This window comes from Natrix helvetica (genome assembly GCF_964273705.1).
Source record: "Natrix helvetica genome assembly, chromosome: 4".
Classification (NCBI taxonomy): domain Eukaryota; kingdom Metazoa; phylum Chordata; class Lepidosauria; order Squamata; family Natricidae; genus Natrix; species Natrix helvetica.
In genome coordinates this window covers 126,348,897-126,364,973 of record NC_138550.1, presented here as the reverse complement: position 1 = coordinate 126,364,973, position 16,077 = coordinate 126,348,897, and the positions used below count along the sequence as shown (strand labels likewise).

General features: G+C 40.3%; 1 protein-coding gene across 1 annotated transcript in view; it reads right to left on the bottom strand.

Moving 5' to 3' along the window:
• Window positions 1-16,077, bottom strand: part of LOC309392194 (chloride channel protein C-like) — a gene marked incomplete at its 5' end in the record, with an annotated part of 87,013 nt that overhangs the window by 59,304 nt on the left and 11,632 nt on the right. The window contains 5 exons of the mRNA XM_081953194.1: window positions 652-846; window positions 3,923-4,166; window positions 6,698-6,790; window positions 7,325-7,500; window positions 8,860-8,940. Of these exons, the coding sequence (XP_081809320.1) occupies window positions 652-846; window positions 3,923-4,166; window positions 6,698-6,790; window positions 7,325-7,500; window positions 8,860-8,940 (789 nt within the window). The remainder of the gene's footprint in view (window positions 1-651; window positions 847-3,922; window positions 4,167-6,697; window positions 6,791-7,324; window positions 7,501-8,859; window positions 8,941-16,077) is intronic.

The following is a 16,077-nucleotide window of genomic DNA, read 5'->3' as shown; positions in this document are numbered from 1 at the left end:
GACTTACATACTATATCACAGTGTCCTACAGCCCTCTCTAAGCAGTTTGCAGAGTCAGCATATTGCCTCCAACAATCTGGGTCCTTATTTTACTGACCTCAGAAGGATGGAAGGCTGAGTCAACCCTGAGCCAGTGAGACTCGAACTGCCAAAGTGCTGGCAGCTGGCAGTCAGCAGAAGCAGCCTGCAGTACTACATTCTGCAGTACTGTGCCACCATGGCTTATGGTGCAATGCAATGATGATGAAAAGGTAGTTTCTCTGGAAAAGCCAACTCCAAGGAAATTCCTTCTTATGGTCTAACAGATAGCGACTGAAAAAACTGCCAGTTTCAAATGTTTAAAAATTGAGCAATGTTGGACTTCAGGGCTTAGTTACCACGGTCTAGAAAACAGATTTCCTGATGTTTGCCAGAAACTATGATTAGTATCTTCTGGAGGAATCTTCTGTATAGCAGACCACAGCTGCTGGCAAAATGTCAAGGTATCTGTTGTTTAGACCATAGTCACTAAACCTGGAAGCCCAACACTACCCAACAGTGAAAGCCTACATCAGTCAATTGAAAAAGAGTCTAAATATCTATGTCTTACCATTCTGAATCTGGTATAAATGTATCTTTGGAATGCTGAAGAAAATAACATTCAATACTTACAAAGATCAGAATACATTCAAGAAGTTTGATTGACTTTCTGAGGAATGATTTTTGAATTGTGCTGAAGAACCACAGACGTATTTTATTAATCCTTATGTTCAGAAAAACAAACAATGCTCCTAAAAGACCCCCAAGTATTCCAAGGAAAATGGCCGGAAGAAAGGCTAAGACACTCATATCCAGTAAGTTCTTAACCTAAATAGAAAGGAAACAAAATAAAATGTTCTGTAAATTTATCTCCAGGATAAAAAGTATGTGATGCAACCATTCTACATATAAAATGAAATTAGGTGCATTAAAAAAGATTGTTCTTATAATAGTTTATAGGTCATCACCAAAGTCTTTTTTCCAAAACTTTTGTGGTCTCCAGTGGTCCTTCTTATCTTGAAGATTAAAATATAAATGTTTATTATGGGATTGTATAATTGATAATATTAGAAATGACTTAAATAACCTATTGGATAAACTCATACTTGCTGTTTCAGGGCTTTGTTTAGCTATGAGGGTCTTTCCGCATCCCCAAGCAGACTTAAGACGTTTAGGTAGATAGATTTATTGTGGAGAAATAGAAAGCCATAAATAAAAAGATGTTTCCATTTAAAGAAATGGAATGGTCCTCAACCCCTGGCTCACTACCGGGCCACTACTATGGTCTATTCAGAATTGGGCCATGCAAGTAGATGGCTGAGGCATGCACAGCCCAACTTGCACAAGTGGTAGCCCAGTGGGTACTCATGCACATGCGTGCGCGTCCATTGCTTGCACAAGTCGAGCTGCATCTGTGTGCACCAGCATGCTCACACAAGGGCATGTGCACATGTGCTAGCCTGTTACTATGCAACCCAGTTCCCCTCTCCCCGCCCCCCTCAGCCAGGCCGCCAAGCCACAAAGGTTGGGGACTGCTGATCTAAGGCACCCCAGAACTTTCCTTTCTAGATTTGTGATTTAAATTTTGGGTTGCTTTATTATATCTTTTGAGTAGCCGCTTATTTCCCAGTTTAAATATTCCTACTATGTGTCACTTCTTTACAAACTACCTTTCTATGACCTGAAAATCAGAGATATCCACCTCACTGGCTTCCATTCTATTAGGTTCTTTAATAGCTGGCTAAACTGATAATTCTTTTCCAAGCACAATTATTATAAAATTTTATTTAGTGAGATTTCTGAAATGGCTGGAAGAGAAGTCACAAAGCTATCTTTTAAAAAGGCAATAAATATTCTGATAGGTTTTCTCTTTCATTTTGTTTTGTTCTTTTGGTGAATGGAGAAAACGTGCAAAGGAAGTAAATAAATTAACTGCTGCTTTTCTGTTAGAAATTACTACTTTTGTAATGTGCTTAGGGTACTTATTAAAAATAAAGCTTCAACTTAAAAACACTCTAAAACTGCCCAACAGAAAATGGAGTGTCATCTACAGCCTATTCTCCAATGGTTGAGTTGGCTACCCTGCCAAAATTCAATATGCACACATAAATTCTTCATTAGTTTGCTACATGGCATTTCTAATTCATTCATTCATTCATTCATTCATTCATTCATTCATTCATTCATTCATTCGCTCGTTCTTTCATTCATTCATGCATTCATTCATGCATTCATTCCTCATTTATGTATGACCACATCTCATAAAACATGACTCTGGGTGGTGTACAATAAATAAATTCCTATAAAACAGTGATATAAAAACAAATAAAAATATTAAAGTTATAATTAAAGGCAAGGAGAAAGCAACAGGTATTAACAGTGGAGCCACCTTAACATCTCACCATTCCCTTTAAACTCCCAGATCTGATGGCACAACCAAATTTTGAGGGACTTATGGAAAATTAACAGGGATGTAGCCAACCTCACTTCAAAGGGGATGATAAGACGGACACTATGGCAGAAAAAACCTCATCTCCCGGATCCTGCCAGACTAGCTCCTTGCAAGTGAGATCCACAACATACCTCTTTTGCCAGATATGATGGAATGAGCAGATCTAATTGGTAACAGGTACTATATTAAATGACTTAACCCCATGTCATGAAGGGCTTTAAAGGTAAAAACCAGCACCTTGAATTATGGATCTGGAAGCACACTAGTAATCAATGCAGCTCATAGAGCAGAAATGTAAAGTGCTCTGTTCTAGGGACACAAATAACTGCCCACACTGCCATGTTCTGCACAGCTGAAGTTTCTGGATACGCTTCAATGGTGACCCCATGTAGAGCACATTACAGTAGTTCACCCAGAAGATGAACAGAGTATGAGTAACCACAAGCAGAGCCTCTTGATCCAGGAATGGGTGCAATGGCACATAACACAAAACTATTCTAAGGCCCTCATACCCATTATTTCCACCTGCTCTTTAAATAGGATTTGCAAGTCTAGAAGAACACCCCAAATTTGTGTCCATCCCATCTATCACCAATGATGTCATAGTTCTAGAAATGGCAGGCCCCAAAACCCAGAACCTCTTATTCTTGCCAAAATTCAGTTGAAGCCTGTTGTTCCCTGTCCAGAGACTCACAGCTTCCAGGCTCTGGGATAAGAAATCAAAAGCACACTTAGTTTGCCTAGACAGAGGTGTATAATTAGGTATCATCAACATACTAATGATACGTCAGCCCTTGGCAATGGATGAGCTCACCCAGTGGTTTCATGTAAATGTTGAATAGGAGCAGAAAAAGCACTGAAGCCTGCAGCACCTCACATACTTGGGACCTCTCCCTTTCCCAGTCACCACTGACTGATATCAACCCTGGAGATAGAAGGGGAACCCAGCACAATACATTGCCAATCACCCTCAATCCCCAAAGTTGATCCAGAAGGAACCATGATTAGTAGTATTGAAGGCTGCTAAGAAATCCCGCCAAACAAGGATGAATGTACAACTCCCACCTAAGATTAGCTAAAAGTGTGACTAATGCCAGTTCGGTTCCAGAATCAGGCTTGAACGTATATTGAAAGGGATTAAATAATCCAGAGTTCTCAATCAAAAGAGTCAACTAGTCAAGTTAGTTCCAGGACATGCATATTGGTGATGGTTCCCAAAATAAATTCAGCAAAGCATATCTCAACTCAGTAGCGTTCAGAACTCCCCTATAACCTAGGATGCAAATTTGCAATTACTTGATACCTGTTGACAATTTTATTTTTATATTTTAACTATAGTCCTAAACAACCCCAGATAAAGGGGGATGTTATCGATAAAATAGTTTGTTTTTAACTGCTCCTCAGAAATATGGGAGTTGACATTATTTGATTTGGTATCAACTTAATACATACCCAAAATAAAATCCTCTTCTCAGCTTTGAAAAATCCAAATTGACCCCTGTATACAAACCCATAGAGAGAAGAGGATAGTAAATCTGAAGTGAAAGCAGCCATCAAGCAACAGAAGAATGTTTGCCAGGCCAATTTGATATCCCAGAAAGAGGCCACCTCCTCTAATGTAAATAAAAGTCCACCCACAGGAGCATGGAAAACAGAGGCAAGTGCTGCTCCTGCACCAGCTGTAACAAAATTCCTTCTGTAACAAAGATGAGAAAGAATTCTTTTTTAAAAAATACTCTATAGGATTAAATTACATGATAAAACAATTGTGCACTTCATAAAACGGGACGTCTCAATCCAAATATTAACTCCAAACCATCTACTTTATGTAGGTACATATTACAGTTAGGTTGAGTCCCAATATTTAAGTAGGTTACAGCTAACACAAAAACAATATTGTTTAGAATTGGTTTGTCAAATTGAATCATATCAAGGTTTTTTGTGAAGAAAGGTTCAGAACCCAGTGTGTTGGCTGTAATGCAGATCAGGTAGAATGAAGGTTCCATGGTCTTAAGTGAATGTAAAAATATATTTCTGAAATCTACATTATTGGTCATGGCCCAAATGTTTTCCATAAGTAACAGCTTAAGAAACACATCCCATATTCCTTTCACAAATTGCTGAAGCCAGTTAAAAGACAAAATGTATTTTGTTTATTTGGGCTGTCAAGTTGTCCTTGGGCCACAGATAACTTGTAATAGCTTTTTGTTTGGAGATACAACAAACAGTATGGTCAAAGGTTTGGATGTTATTTACATATTTTCATAATCACTGTTTTAAAGCAATAGAATCTGATCCTTCAACCCTTTCCAAAATCTGAGCTTGACGTGAACAATAACACTAGCATTTTGTTTAAAATAAAACTTTCTGGGTATACCATGGATTTGCAAATGCCATCATTTTACAGATAAAAGATAGGGTTTGAACTCATATTCATACTCCAAGAACTGCTAATTTATCACATCCAAATACCTTGAAAGTTTGTTACTTCATACAAATTTAGTATTTTATGCAAGTTATATTCATGTAAAATCCTGTATGAATAGAAAATTTTCACATCTGACCTGTAGTATGATAAGCCAGCCACTATGTCAGTTCATGACAGAAGACAATCAAAAATCAACTCCAGAAAATTAAATTCTTATAGTCTTTTATGCATTTGGCTTGGCAATGTTATCATATTTTTGTGCTATCTATATTCCAGAAATACTGTGCCCAAAAGTATAGCATTAATTGATCTCTCTAATGTCTCTAATTTTCTTTCCCCAATTAAAAAAATCATTCTAAATTGATGTGTTGCTTTCACATATATTATACAATCTTTCTCCATCTTGTTGTCTCATAGATAATTCTGGTTGTAAATTGAGGCTACAGCTTTGGAGAATTTCAGACTGAAGATCTCTAGTGCAACCCAGTCTTCCAATGTATGCTTATTTGTAATAGATATAAGCATATGGTAACAAAAACTTAAGATGGTGATCACAACCACACAACTGAAGCCCTGATCCTTTTTTGTGTTCAACACTCATAGGTGTATGGCTATGATTGGACAGTTGTGGCCATTATCTTGACTTCTTTGTCAGTCCCCTCCCTCTGCAGATACCACTGGAAAAGTGAAGTTGCTCATGTATTGTATAAACAGCTCACTGCTCTTTTCTGCAGTGGGAATGTAAAGATATTGAAGAAAGATGGTCCCAAATGTTCATAGCACATCTTTTGAGATTCATAATCATTACAACCACTGCAACCAACCTCCAAAGACAGGTGACAATAAGTCCAACTTTCACTTCTGGAATGTTTTATGTTAATAAATAAAGAGAAGTAGAGTTGGAATTAGAAATAGAAGATAGTATCTAGATGCCACCATTGAATTGTTGTGGTGAAGATGGGATAGTTGTACTGTGTATATTCATTTGAAAGTTATGGAGTCTTATTTATCCCCAAATGAAATGTTTGTGCATTCTGTTACAAATATGTCATATGAACATTGTCTAGGCTTGGAAGGAACTTTAGTGATCTTCTAATCCAAGTCCTTGCCCAGTTCAAGAAATTTCCAGACAAAATGAATATCCAGTTGTTTGTTTGTTTTTAAGAGTGATAGAGCACCTACTTCAGAAGGCAGGCTGTTCCACTACTTAATAGCTCTCATGGTCAGATATACCCTCTGTCTTCTCTTTGTGGTTATGTGTTTTCCTGAGTACAGAACCTTATATTTATAATTGAAGAACACTTTGTTGACTGAAGCCCAATGTTCAAATATATCAAGGTCCTTTTGAACATTAAGCCACTCTTTTGGGATGTTAGCAATACCCCCAGCTTTATATCATCGGCAAATTGAGTTCTATTCCCCTCATCTATATTATTTTTTTAGACTGTGAAGAATATTGGACCTAGGAAAGAATTCTGAGGCATCTCATTACATATCATCCTCTGCATGGGCATAAGAATCCCAGACTGGCTACAGTTCTTCAGCCAACTGCAAATCAATTTGGTAATGGGATCCTGCATCCTTCATTATTGCAATTTGTCAAAAAGGAGGCTATGACCAACTTTATCAAATGCATTATTAAAGTCTAAGTACACATGCAAATGCTAAATCCACAGCATTTCCTTAGTCCACTACTCATCTGATATTTTCATTCTTATACATTCCATGATCTACCCTGAGGCAGTCCTTATTTTATTTCAGGAACAATTTAGAAGCACAGAGTTAATAAATTCCCATACCTGTCAGCTGTATTCCAAAATCTGATGATGGAAGGAAAATAAATTCTAAGAATCTTGGGTCTGAAATGGCTCAATCCATATCCTATGTTTGCCCTAGAAAAAACATTTGCAAGCGTGAGTCTCCTTATAAATTTTCATGAAATTAAAAACAATATACCCCAGACCAAGTTATAGAGTTATTTATAATTTTCAGATTAATGATTATATATTCATTCACAATTTAGAAGTGGAATTTATGGTAAAAACTGCAGCATAACATACTTTTCTTCATTCATCTGATTCTTTCCATTCTATTTCTTCCTCATCCAAGTTTTTATTTTACTCTCCACTTATTTCTCAATTTGTATCCATTAAATATGATAAATGTTTATGGGGTTGCACCACATTCTGTGTTTGTTAGAAAATTTATAGAACCTTACTTAATTAGTAAAACCTAGTTATTTTTCATTACTATGACCTGCACTTCATTAGAATGGGCATTTTGCCTTATTCGACATGTTGTATGAGAAAATTAGGGCCCTGATATTCTACCTTTTGTGTAGATTCATGCAGTAGAATCTGTTTAATTAATGCAGCAATGCTTTATTTTTCTACCAGTATGTAATTTTAAAAGCATAAATTATTTACCCCAAATGAATCATAGGCCCTTCTGGTCCACAGAAGAGTCCAGATGCTACAGCTAGAACACAAGAGCCAAATGTTCCGGCAAAAGTTCTAATATTAAAAATTTTCTGAATTGAAGCTCCATTCAGAAAACCAATGACTTCAGGCAATCCACTTGGGGCACCTGTTGGACAAAAGAACTACAAAAAAAGGAAGAATATTACTGTAGTTATCGTATTCATAGTTAAATCTAAGTTTTTGTTGCTCTAATCAGAAGCTTACTTGTTTTATTTATTTATTTATTTCGTCAAGCATGAATTAGATAACAGATATAAGTATGGACATGATTATGAATACATGAAATGAATACGAAGACAAAGGAATATTAGGACAGGGAAGGTTGGCATGCTGGTGTGCTTATGCATGCCCCTTAAAGACCTCTTAGAAATGGGGTGAGGTTAACAGTAGACAGTCTAATGTTAAAGTTTTGGGGGCTTGGGGGAAGAAACCACAGTGTCAGGTTGTGCATTCCAGGCATTTAAATTATACAATAATACAATAGTAGAGTTGGAAGGGACCTTGGAGGTCTTCTAGTCCAACCCCCTGCCTAGGCAGGAAACCCTATACCGTTCCAGACAAATGGTTATCCACCATCTTCTTAAAGACTTCCAGTGTTGGGGCATTCACAACTTCTGGAGGCAAGCTGTTCCGCTGATTAATTGTTCTAACTGTCAGGAAGTTTCTCCTCAGTTCTAAGTTGCTTCTCTCCTTGATTAGTTTCCACCCATTGCTTCTTGTTCTGTCCACAGGTGCCTTGGAGAATAGCTTGACTCCCTCTTCTTTGTGGCAACCCCTGAGATATTGGAACACTGCTATCATGTCTCCCCTAGTCCTTCTTTCTCTTAAGCTAGACATACCTAGTTCCTGCAACCGTTCTTCATATGTTTTAGTCTCCAGTCCCCTAATCATCTTTGTTGCTCTTCTCTGCACTCTTTCTAGAGTCTCCACATCTTTTTTACATCGTGGCGACCAGAACTGAATGCAGTGTTTATGTTTGGTCTCAAGGAATCTTAGAAGTTATAATATCTTAACAATGCTCAGTCAGAAATAAACTAACTAGTGGATTGCATGGGTTTGGGAATCAGCGAACAGTTCTACCAAACCTCCTTCCCTCCCCCTCCCCCCATCTCTGTGGGGTGTGGGTATGGGTGTGTAAAGTAGAATTTTGGTAAAATCATAGGTTACTTTAGAAACTGGCTGAGTGGTAGAAACAAGTAAGTTCCCAAATCAAATATTCATATAAAATGATATTGTTATGGTCTCATGATCATGCAGATTTTTGCAGCCCAAATATGAGAGCCCCAGTGATAAATTAGTTTAAGAATAGGGCATTGTCCATCATAATGTTAACGTTTAAAATGTTGCTTTCTAAAGTATGGTAGCATAAATAATGAGTTCTTAGTCATTTGTACTGGAGTTTCATTTTTTTCACTATAAGGAAACATTTCCCATCTTTCAGAAATTGTTTCAGATTGTTAAGTAAGGTATTTAACACTTACCACAACTAATCCTGATGATAAGATGATCATTGCAAGTCCAATTCCCAACATGTAAATCCAGGTGATGTGAAAGTTGCCTTTCTGTCCATTTTACAAATACATGGTAAGCGAAAGAGGAATGTTATAACTCTTATCACAATCATTTGCTCTACATATTCTGTTAAAACATTGTATGACCTCCTAAGATTTATTTGATCTACATACTGCCTATGATCTACATACTGCCTTTATCATATGGAAAAAAAATATCTCAATGGATCAGAGGAATGGAAATGGGTCAGTGCCGTGCGGTGAGGGTTATGGCTGGGGAGGCTGGTGATGTCATCAGGAAGGCGGGGAATGGGACCACGTGTGCAGACCACGTGGTCTCATTCTCCGCCTTCCTGAGTGAACATTAAGGGGACCGCGGTGTAGCATTGCTTCCTCCACCGGCACCAGTCCCTTTCACCCCGCTCAAGCCTTGCCGCCTGCAGCCACCGCCCGCCCTCGCTGCTCCTTTCGTTGCTTGCCCGCCCGCCTCTAAGGCACACCAAAGCCTCCTTCGTCGTCCCCCCAGCGCGCGCCCTTTTTATTTCCCGCGACACCCCCCCCATTTCGGGAAAGCTTTCCCCATTGCCTGGGGAGTGAGGGGGGCGGCTCCTCTCCCCCCACTCCCTCCGTCCCTGCCTCTCTCCTCAGCCCCAAAGCTCCGTCCGCGCGACTCACTTCCAAGGCGGTGGCTGCTCCATCCCGCTCCGGCTCTGGAAGCGACCGAAGATCAAGCTGCGTCGCTCGCTCGCTCGCCGGACTGCTTCGGCGCCATTCTGGCTACCTTCGTCCATCCGCGCCCGGGAGATGCGGAGGCAGAAATGTTGTCGGCGCCTCCAGATGATGAACCAGTCGCTTGCTTTCGTCATCGGGAGGCCGATAACATTTCTGCCTCCGCATCTCCCGGGCGCAGATGGACGAAGGTAGCCAGAATGGCGCCGAGGCAGTCCGGTGGATGAGTGACCGAAGATCTCGCTGCCTCGCTCGCTGCCTCGCTCGCTCGCTCGCCGGACTGCTTCGGCGCCATTCTGGCTACCTTCGTCCATCCGCGCCCGGGAGACGCGGAGGCAGAAATGTTGTCGGCGCCTCCAGATGACGAACCAGTCGCTTGCTTTCGTCATCGGGAGGCCGATAACATTTCTGCCTCCGCATCTCCCGGGCGCGGATGGACGAAGGTAGCCAGAATGGCGCCGAAGCAGTCCGGTGGACGAGTGACCGAAGATCTCGCTGCCTCGCTCGCTCGCTCGCCGGACTGCTTCGGCGCCATTCTGGCTACCTTCGTCCATCCGTGCCCGGGAGACGTGGAGGCAGAAATGTTGTCGGCGCCTCCAGATGACGAACCAGTCGCTTGCTTTCGTCATCGGGAGGCCGATAACATTTCTGCCTCCGCATCTCCCGAGCGCGGATGGACGAAGGTAGCCAGAATGGCGCCGAGGCAGTCCGGTGGACGAGTGACCGAAGATCTCGCTGCCTCGCTCGCTGCCTCGCTCGCTGCCTCGCTCGCTCGCTCGCTCGCCGGACTGCTTCGGCGCCATTCTGGCTACCTTCGTCCATCCACGCCCGGGAGAAGCGGAGGCAGAAATGTTGTCGGCGCCTCCAGATGACGAACCAGTCGCTTGCTTTCCTCATCGGGAGGCCGATAACATTTCTGCCTCCGCATCTCCCGGGCGCGGATGGACGAAGGTAGCCAGAATGGCGCCGAGGCAGTCCGGTGGACGAGTGACCGAAGATCTCGCTGCCTCGCTCACTGCCTCGCTCGCTGCCTCGCTCGCTCGCCGGACTGCTTCGGCGCCATTCTGGCTACCTTCGTCCATCCGCGCCCGGGAGATGCGGAGGCAGAAATGTTGTCGGCCTCCCGATGATGAAAGCAAGCGACTGGTTCGTCATCCAGAGGCGCCGACAACATTTCTGCCTCCGCAGCTCCCAGGCGCGGCCAGACGGATGTATATAATATTATATATATATAGTATATAATATTATATACTATTATTCCATGAAGAGAGGTGAGGCCCTGCCTCCCTTGCCTTTACTGACCGCACGTCACTGAAATGGGTATATTTTAGCTTGGGGAAAATATATGTTGGAGATCTGAATTCAGCATGAATCCTTGTTAAAGAGTATGCTCCTGTACAAAAGCAGAAGAATCCTGAATAATTAAGTAACAGGACATTCCATTAAAAATGCTCATCTTCAAACTGAGTATTGTTTTATCTGCCCAGAGTGCAGGCTTATCCCAGCTATCAATTAATAGCAACAGATATGCATATCTTGTACTTGAAACTTTGATCTATTAAGAAGTATATGAACCCAGAAAGCCTTCACTTCTGTGTACACTATATTTTATCCACAGTTGTTTCAATAGTGAGATGGGCAGCATATAAATTTAATTAATAAATATATATTAAAGTGTGATAAAGGGAGGGAGGAAAGAGAAAGGAAATTGCCTTATTGCTTAAGAAATTTATTAACAAAAGAACAGGAGAGAATTGAATGTAGGAATAGTGAACATCCTTATTAGTGGCTTGTCATTGGCTCTAGTGGTTAAATAGGCTTGTAGGTGCAAAGAGATAGTCTAATCTCCAACAATATGAGTACAGGGGAATATAAAATCATTCTTCATGTATCTTAAACAGTAGCACACAAAAGAAACCATAACCTGTGCTTTATCATCTCAGAATACAAAAAGGTCTCAATTTTTCAGAAAGAAGTTTTCAGAAAAAATACTAATAATGAAACAAATCAACAGTATTGCCGATCAATCTTCCTTTTGCTGGAGTTTTTAATCTGCCTGCACTGAGCAGACTTTGGAGTTGACTACCTAAATCAGTGATTCTCAACTTGTGGGTCGGGACCCCTTTGGGGGTCGAATGACCCTTTCACAGGGGTTGCCTAAGACCATCGGAAAACACATATTTTCGATGGTCTTAGGAACCGAGACACCAATTTTATGGTTGGGGATCACCACAACATAAGGAACTGTATTAAAGGGTCGTGGCATTGGGAAGGTTGAGAACCACTGACCTAAATTATCTTTCCAACTCAGCTTGAAGGGTTCAACCAGTCCACAGAAACATCATTGTCTAACTGGTATCAGCAAATAGAAGTATCATAGTCATGAACATCTATAATAATGCTCTTGACTTTCATCCCTCACCTTCAGACATATTTTTGTTCACAATCAAATCCACATAACAATAGTGAATTGCTAGCTCAAAACAAAGGTACAACTGCTGATGTCAACGGTTTATGTGTTGAGGCTAAGCATATGTTTATTTGTATAACATTCACTGCATCTCTGCCAATGTCTAGTGCTATTTTTATCAATTAATAAAATATGAAGAATTCCTTCTCCCCCCCCCCCACATATAGCAGTCCCTGTTTCATCTAATAAGCCATCTCATTAGCCTCCAAGCCCTATAATAAAAATATAATAAAGCAGTGGATTTATATGCATTCACACAAGCAGAAAGCCATCTTTGGTATTTTATCTATTTAGATTTATACATTTATTTTTAAATAAATGCATACTAAATTGGCTTAAGCTAAAAATAGTAGCTTCTGAATGTTACACATATTGCATATATTTAGTATATACCGTAATGTTCATTTACTTTAATTTGGAAAGGTACTGACTTAATAATTTGTTCCTACAATAATAGTCAATCACAGTGTTCCTGACTTTGCAAATTATCTTGTAATTCAGCTACATCTATAATATAATAATAATATAATTATAATTCCAACTAAACAAATATTTCTATTGCCAACTTTATACTAACACTCAACTGATTTAATATAGGCTGGGTCATATTGAGAGCAGAACTTTGGTACACATTCTGAAATAAATCCCATTGATTTGAGTAAAATTGTGACAATTTCCATCCAACTCATTGATCATTAGTGAGTACTTTATAAAATCATCATCACAGAAGCCCATACAAGATATTTTCTACTTTATATCTTCAGCAAAATATTGTTCCATCTTCCAACTTTTTTTTTGCTTTTGTTTGTGTTGGAGTCAAGATGTCTGGAGTGCCCATCACAAGTAAATTGACTCCCATGCTTCTGCAAAAATGTCATGATATTGAGGTTAGATTCACTTGTGGCTAAATGTCAAAGATGCCTCCAAGATGAAATGGTTCAGCAAGCTACCACAAATTTCCTGCTGTAGCTTCAGGCCAGATCTTTTGACTGTAAATTGCAAACATGTGGGTACTCTGTAGTAAATCAGGAAGACCAGATATATAAGCCTGAATCTACCACTTCACAAGTTTAAGTGGTATTTACCTCAGTCTTGGAAACATTTCCATAATTTTCTCAGGTTTCTTTACATATGACTAGTAGTAGATTCAACGTTTTAACAGAATCCTGATAACGTAAAACACACAAAAAAAAACTTATGGGCTAAAATCTTCTCTAAGTCTTTGGTACCAAAAAAAAAACCTATTCTTTACAATTTCTTAGCATTAACAATTATTCACAGCCCAAATCTTAAAAACTCTTCTTGGTCTGTAGATGCTTTATTGCTACATTGCACGTCATATTTTGGTATTTATATTGAGTGATATCTTTGAAGGCATCCTCTGTTTTGGATCCAAATAATCTGAACCCTGTGAACATCCCTGTCTGCACTCATGATGCTTTGCCATGATTTATGTTATTTGTCTTTGATCAGACATTTGCTAATAATCACCATCTCTATTTTGACCCAGAATATTAGTGGACTCAATATAAGACCCAAAGATAGGCCTCGGAATTAAGAACAGCACTTCCTATATTAACAGTAGAGGACAGCAGTCAGCTTTGCAATGCTCCTGGACATTTTCCCCTACAAAAGAAAGGAAGGTATTGAGAGCTAGCTTTGTTTAGTAATTAAAGCACCTGACTAGTACCCAGAAGATTGTGACTTCTAATCTCCACCTTAAGCATGAGAGCTGGCTGGACAACTCAGTTGACAAGCTGGTCAATCAGTTCTCTCCACAACCAATGGATCAATAATCAATTAATCAAGGGGGGGGAGATCATTTCCAGTCACTGAAGGCGACGGACGTTGTTGGCCGATGTTCGTCTCTCTGGTGGGCTCCTTTTAGGAGCACAGGGGGTCTCGGAGGGGCCACCTGCCGCAGGGAGGCTTGCTGGAACCCCCCGGATTCGGCGGCAGCAGGCGTGGGTGTTTCCAGCCTCGCCCCAGGAGCCGAGGAACGGAGGGGGGGCATGGAACAGCATTTGGCTTTCTGCCCTTTCGCTGAATGGGCTCCAGGAGGAAGGAGTTAATTAAGGAGGAGCGTCTGCAATGCGGGTGGCAAGAGATCCGTCCTAATCTCCTTAATTATCATGAATGGATAAGCAGCAGACTATTGTAAGTTCGTGTTCAATCTATTTGAAGCTGGAAGATTAGAGTGGGGTTTCTCTTTCTCTTTACCTCCCTCAGATAAAGCGGCATTTGAATTATCTCTCTCTATATCGGAATGGAGAGAGAATAAAGGCTGACTTGTCACCTGTATTAACTATGTGAGAAAGATTCATATCACAACTGCAAGAGGTGATTGCTGAGCTGTTTTCTTAAGGGAAAAAAAAAAAACTTTATGGAAATCTTTGTTCTTCCCCCTGTGAAAGGAGGAGCCATGATGGTTCCCCTCCGTCTTCGTTTTTGTACTTACAAATGAAGTCTGCCTTTTGAAACTACCTTTGAAAAAATCTCTGGCATTGTACTATTACCCCCCTGAAGGACCCCTGGACCTCTCCTGTTATAAGGTCTTCCTGGATTTTGATTATTTGATTTTCCCCTTTCTGGTGTGCCTCCGTGCCTTGGGACTGCGATGGAAACTTTTCACTTTCGGATTTGCCTGCCTCCTTTGATCGGCAGAGCTGCGCACTCAACTGACGCCATTTCTTTTGTAAAAGATTTATACCATCTCTGAACTCAGATAAATGGGGCCCCAAAAACCACCAACGGGCAAGTCATTCTCAGCTCCCACATCTGCCACTTCCAGCCCAAGTATGCATCAGACAAAAATTACTTCATTGTTACAACAAGAAGGGACTGGAAAGAGCTCAAAAGACTTATCCGTTACCCAAATGTTTCAGGAAATTATGAGGGGTCAAAATGAGTTGAAAAAGGAGGTGACAGACCTCAAAGAAGAACTCAGAGGTGTACAACACCATATAACAGAAAACAAACAAAGAATTAATGTGTTGGAGGAGGGGGCGGCTGGGCTGGGGGAGGAGGTTAAGGCAGTCCGGAAGGGGAATTTAGAATTGGAAAATTTTATGGCAAAGATAGAACTTGAAAGAATGTCCTTTTTTCTCTGATTCCAGAACCTACCAGAGACAGAAAATGAAGATCTTAAGGATATCATGAGTACAATTTTAGCAGAATATATTAAGAGAGACAAAGAACAGTTGTGGTGGGATATGGATCTGGTTTACAGGATTAATTCAGCATATGCTAGAACACATAATGTTCCAAGGGAGGTACATGTTAAATTTCTTAGGAGGACCATGAGGGATGAGGTGCTAGGGGCTCAAAGGGGGGGACCACTAAAATATAAAGACAAAGAAATTACCATTCTTAAGCAAATTCCGAAAAAAATAAGAGAGAAAAGGAGGAAGTACTCCTCCTTATCAAAGAAATTATATAATAAAGGAGTTTGGTTTAGATGGTTATTGCCAGAGAGAATGTTGATCTTTTGGGAGGGAAACAGAATTAGAATTAATACAGTGGGGGAGGAAGAAGCCTTCATTAAAAACACAGTTCTCTCCTAGAGGACAAAAATATAGGAGGTAGTGAAAAAGGTAGTAATGTACAAGATATGAAGTAGGGAGGGGATGTGGCTCCATCTGGGGACAGGGAGGAGGGAGCAATATCGAAAAGGCTCAGGTCACAAAAATAAATGCATTTGAAATATTATTGTAATTGTTGATATACTAGACAGTGACAAAAAAAGAGATGATTGAACACATGGTTGATATAATGTTGTAGAACAAGATTCTGTTTTTGCTTATCTTTTATACGTTGACTTTAACATTGTAAAAATTGTGAGATTTGGAGGGATTTCTACCACTAGCACGGGAGCTGCCAAAATTTTCTATGTCCCCTTTTACCTTTCCCTTTAAATGTTTAAAAACCAATAAAATTCTTTTTTAAAAATTAATCATGGGGGGTGGGAGCTGATCCTGCATTTGTGAGAA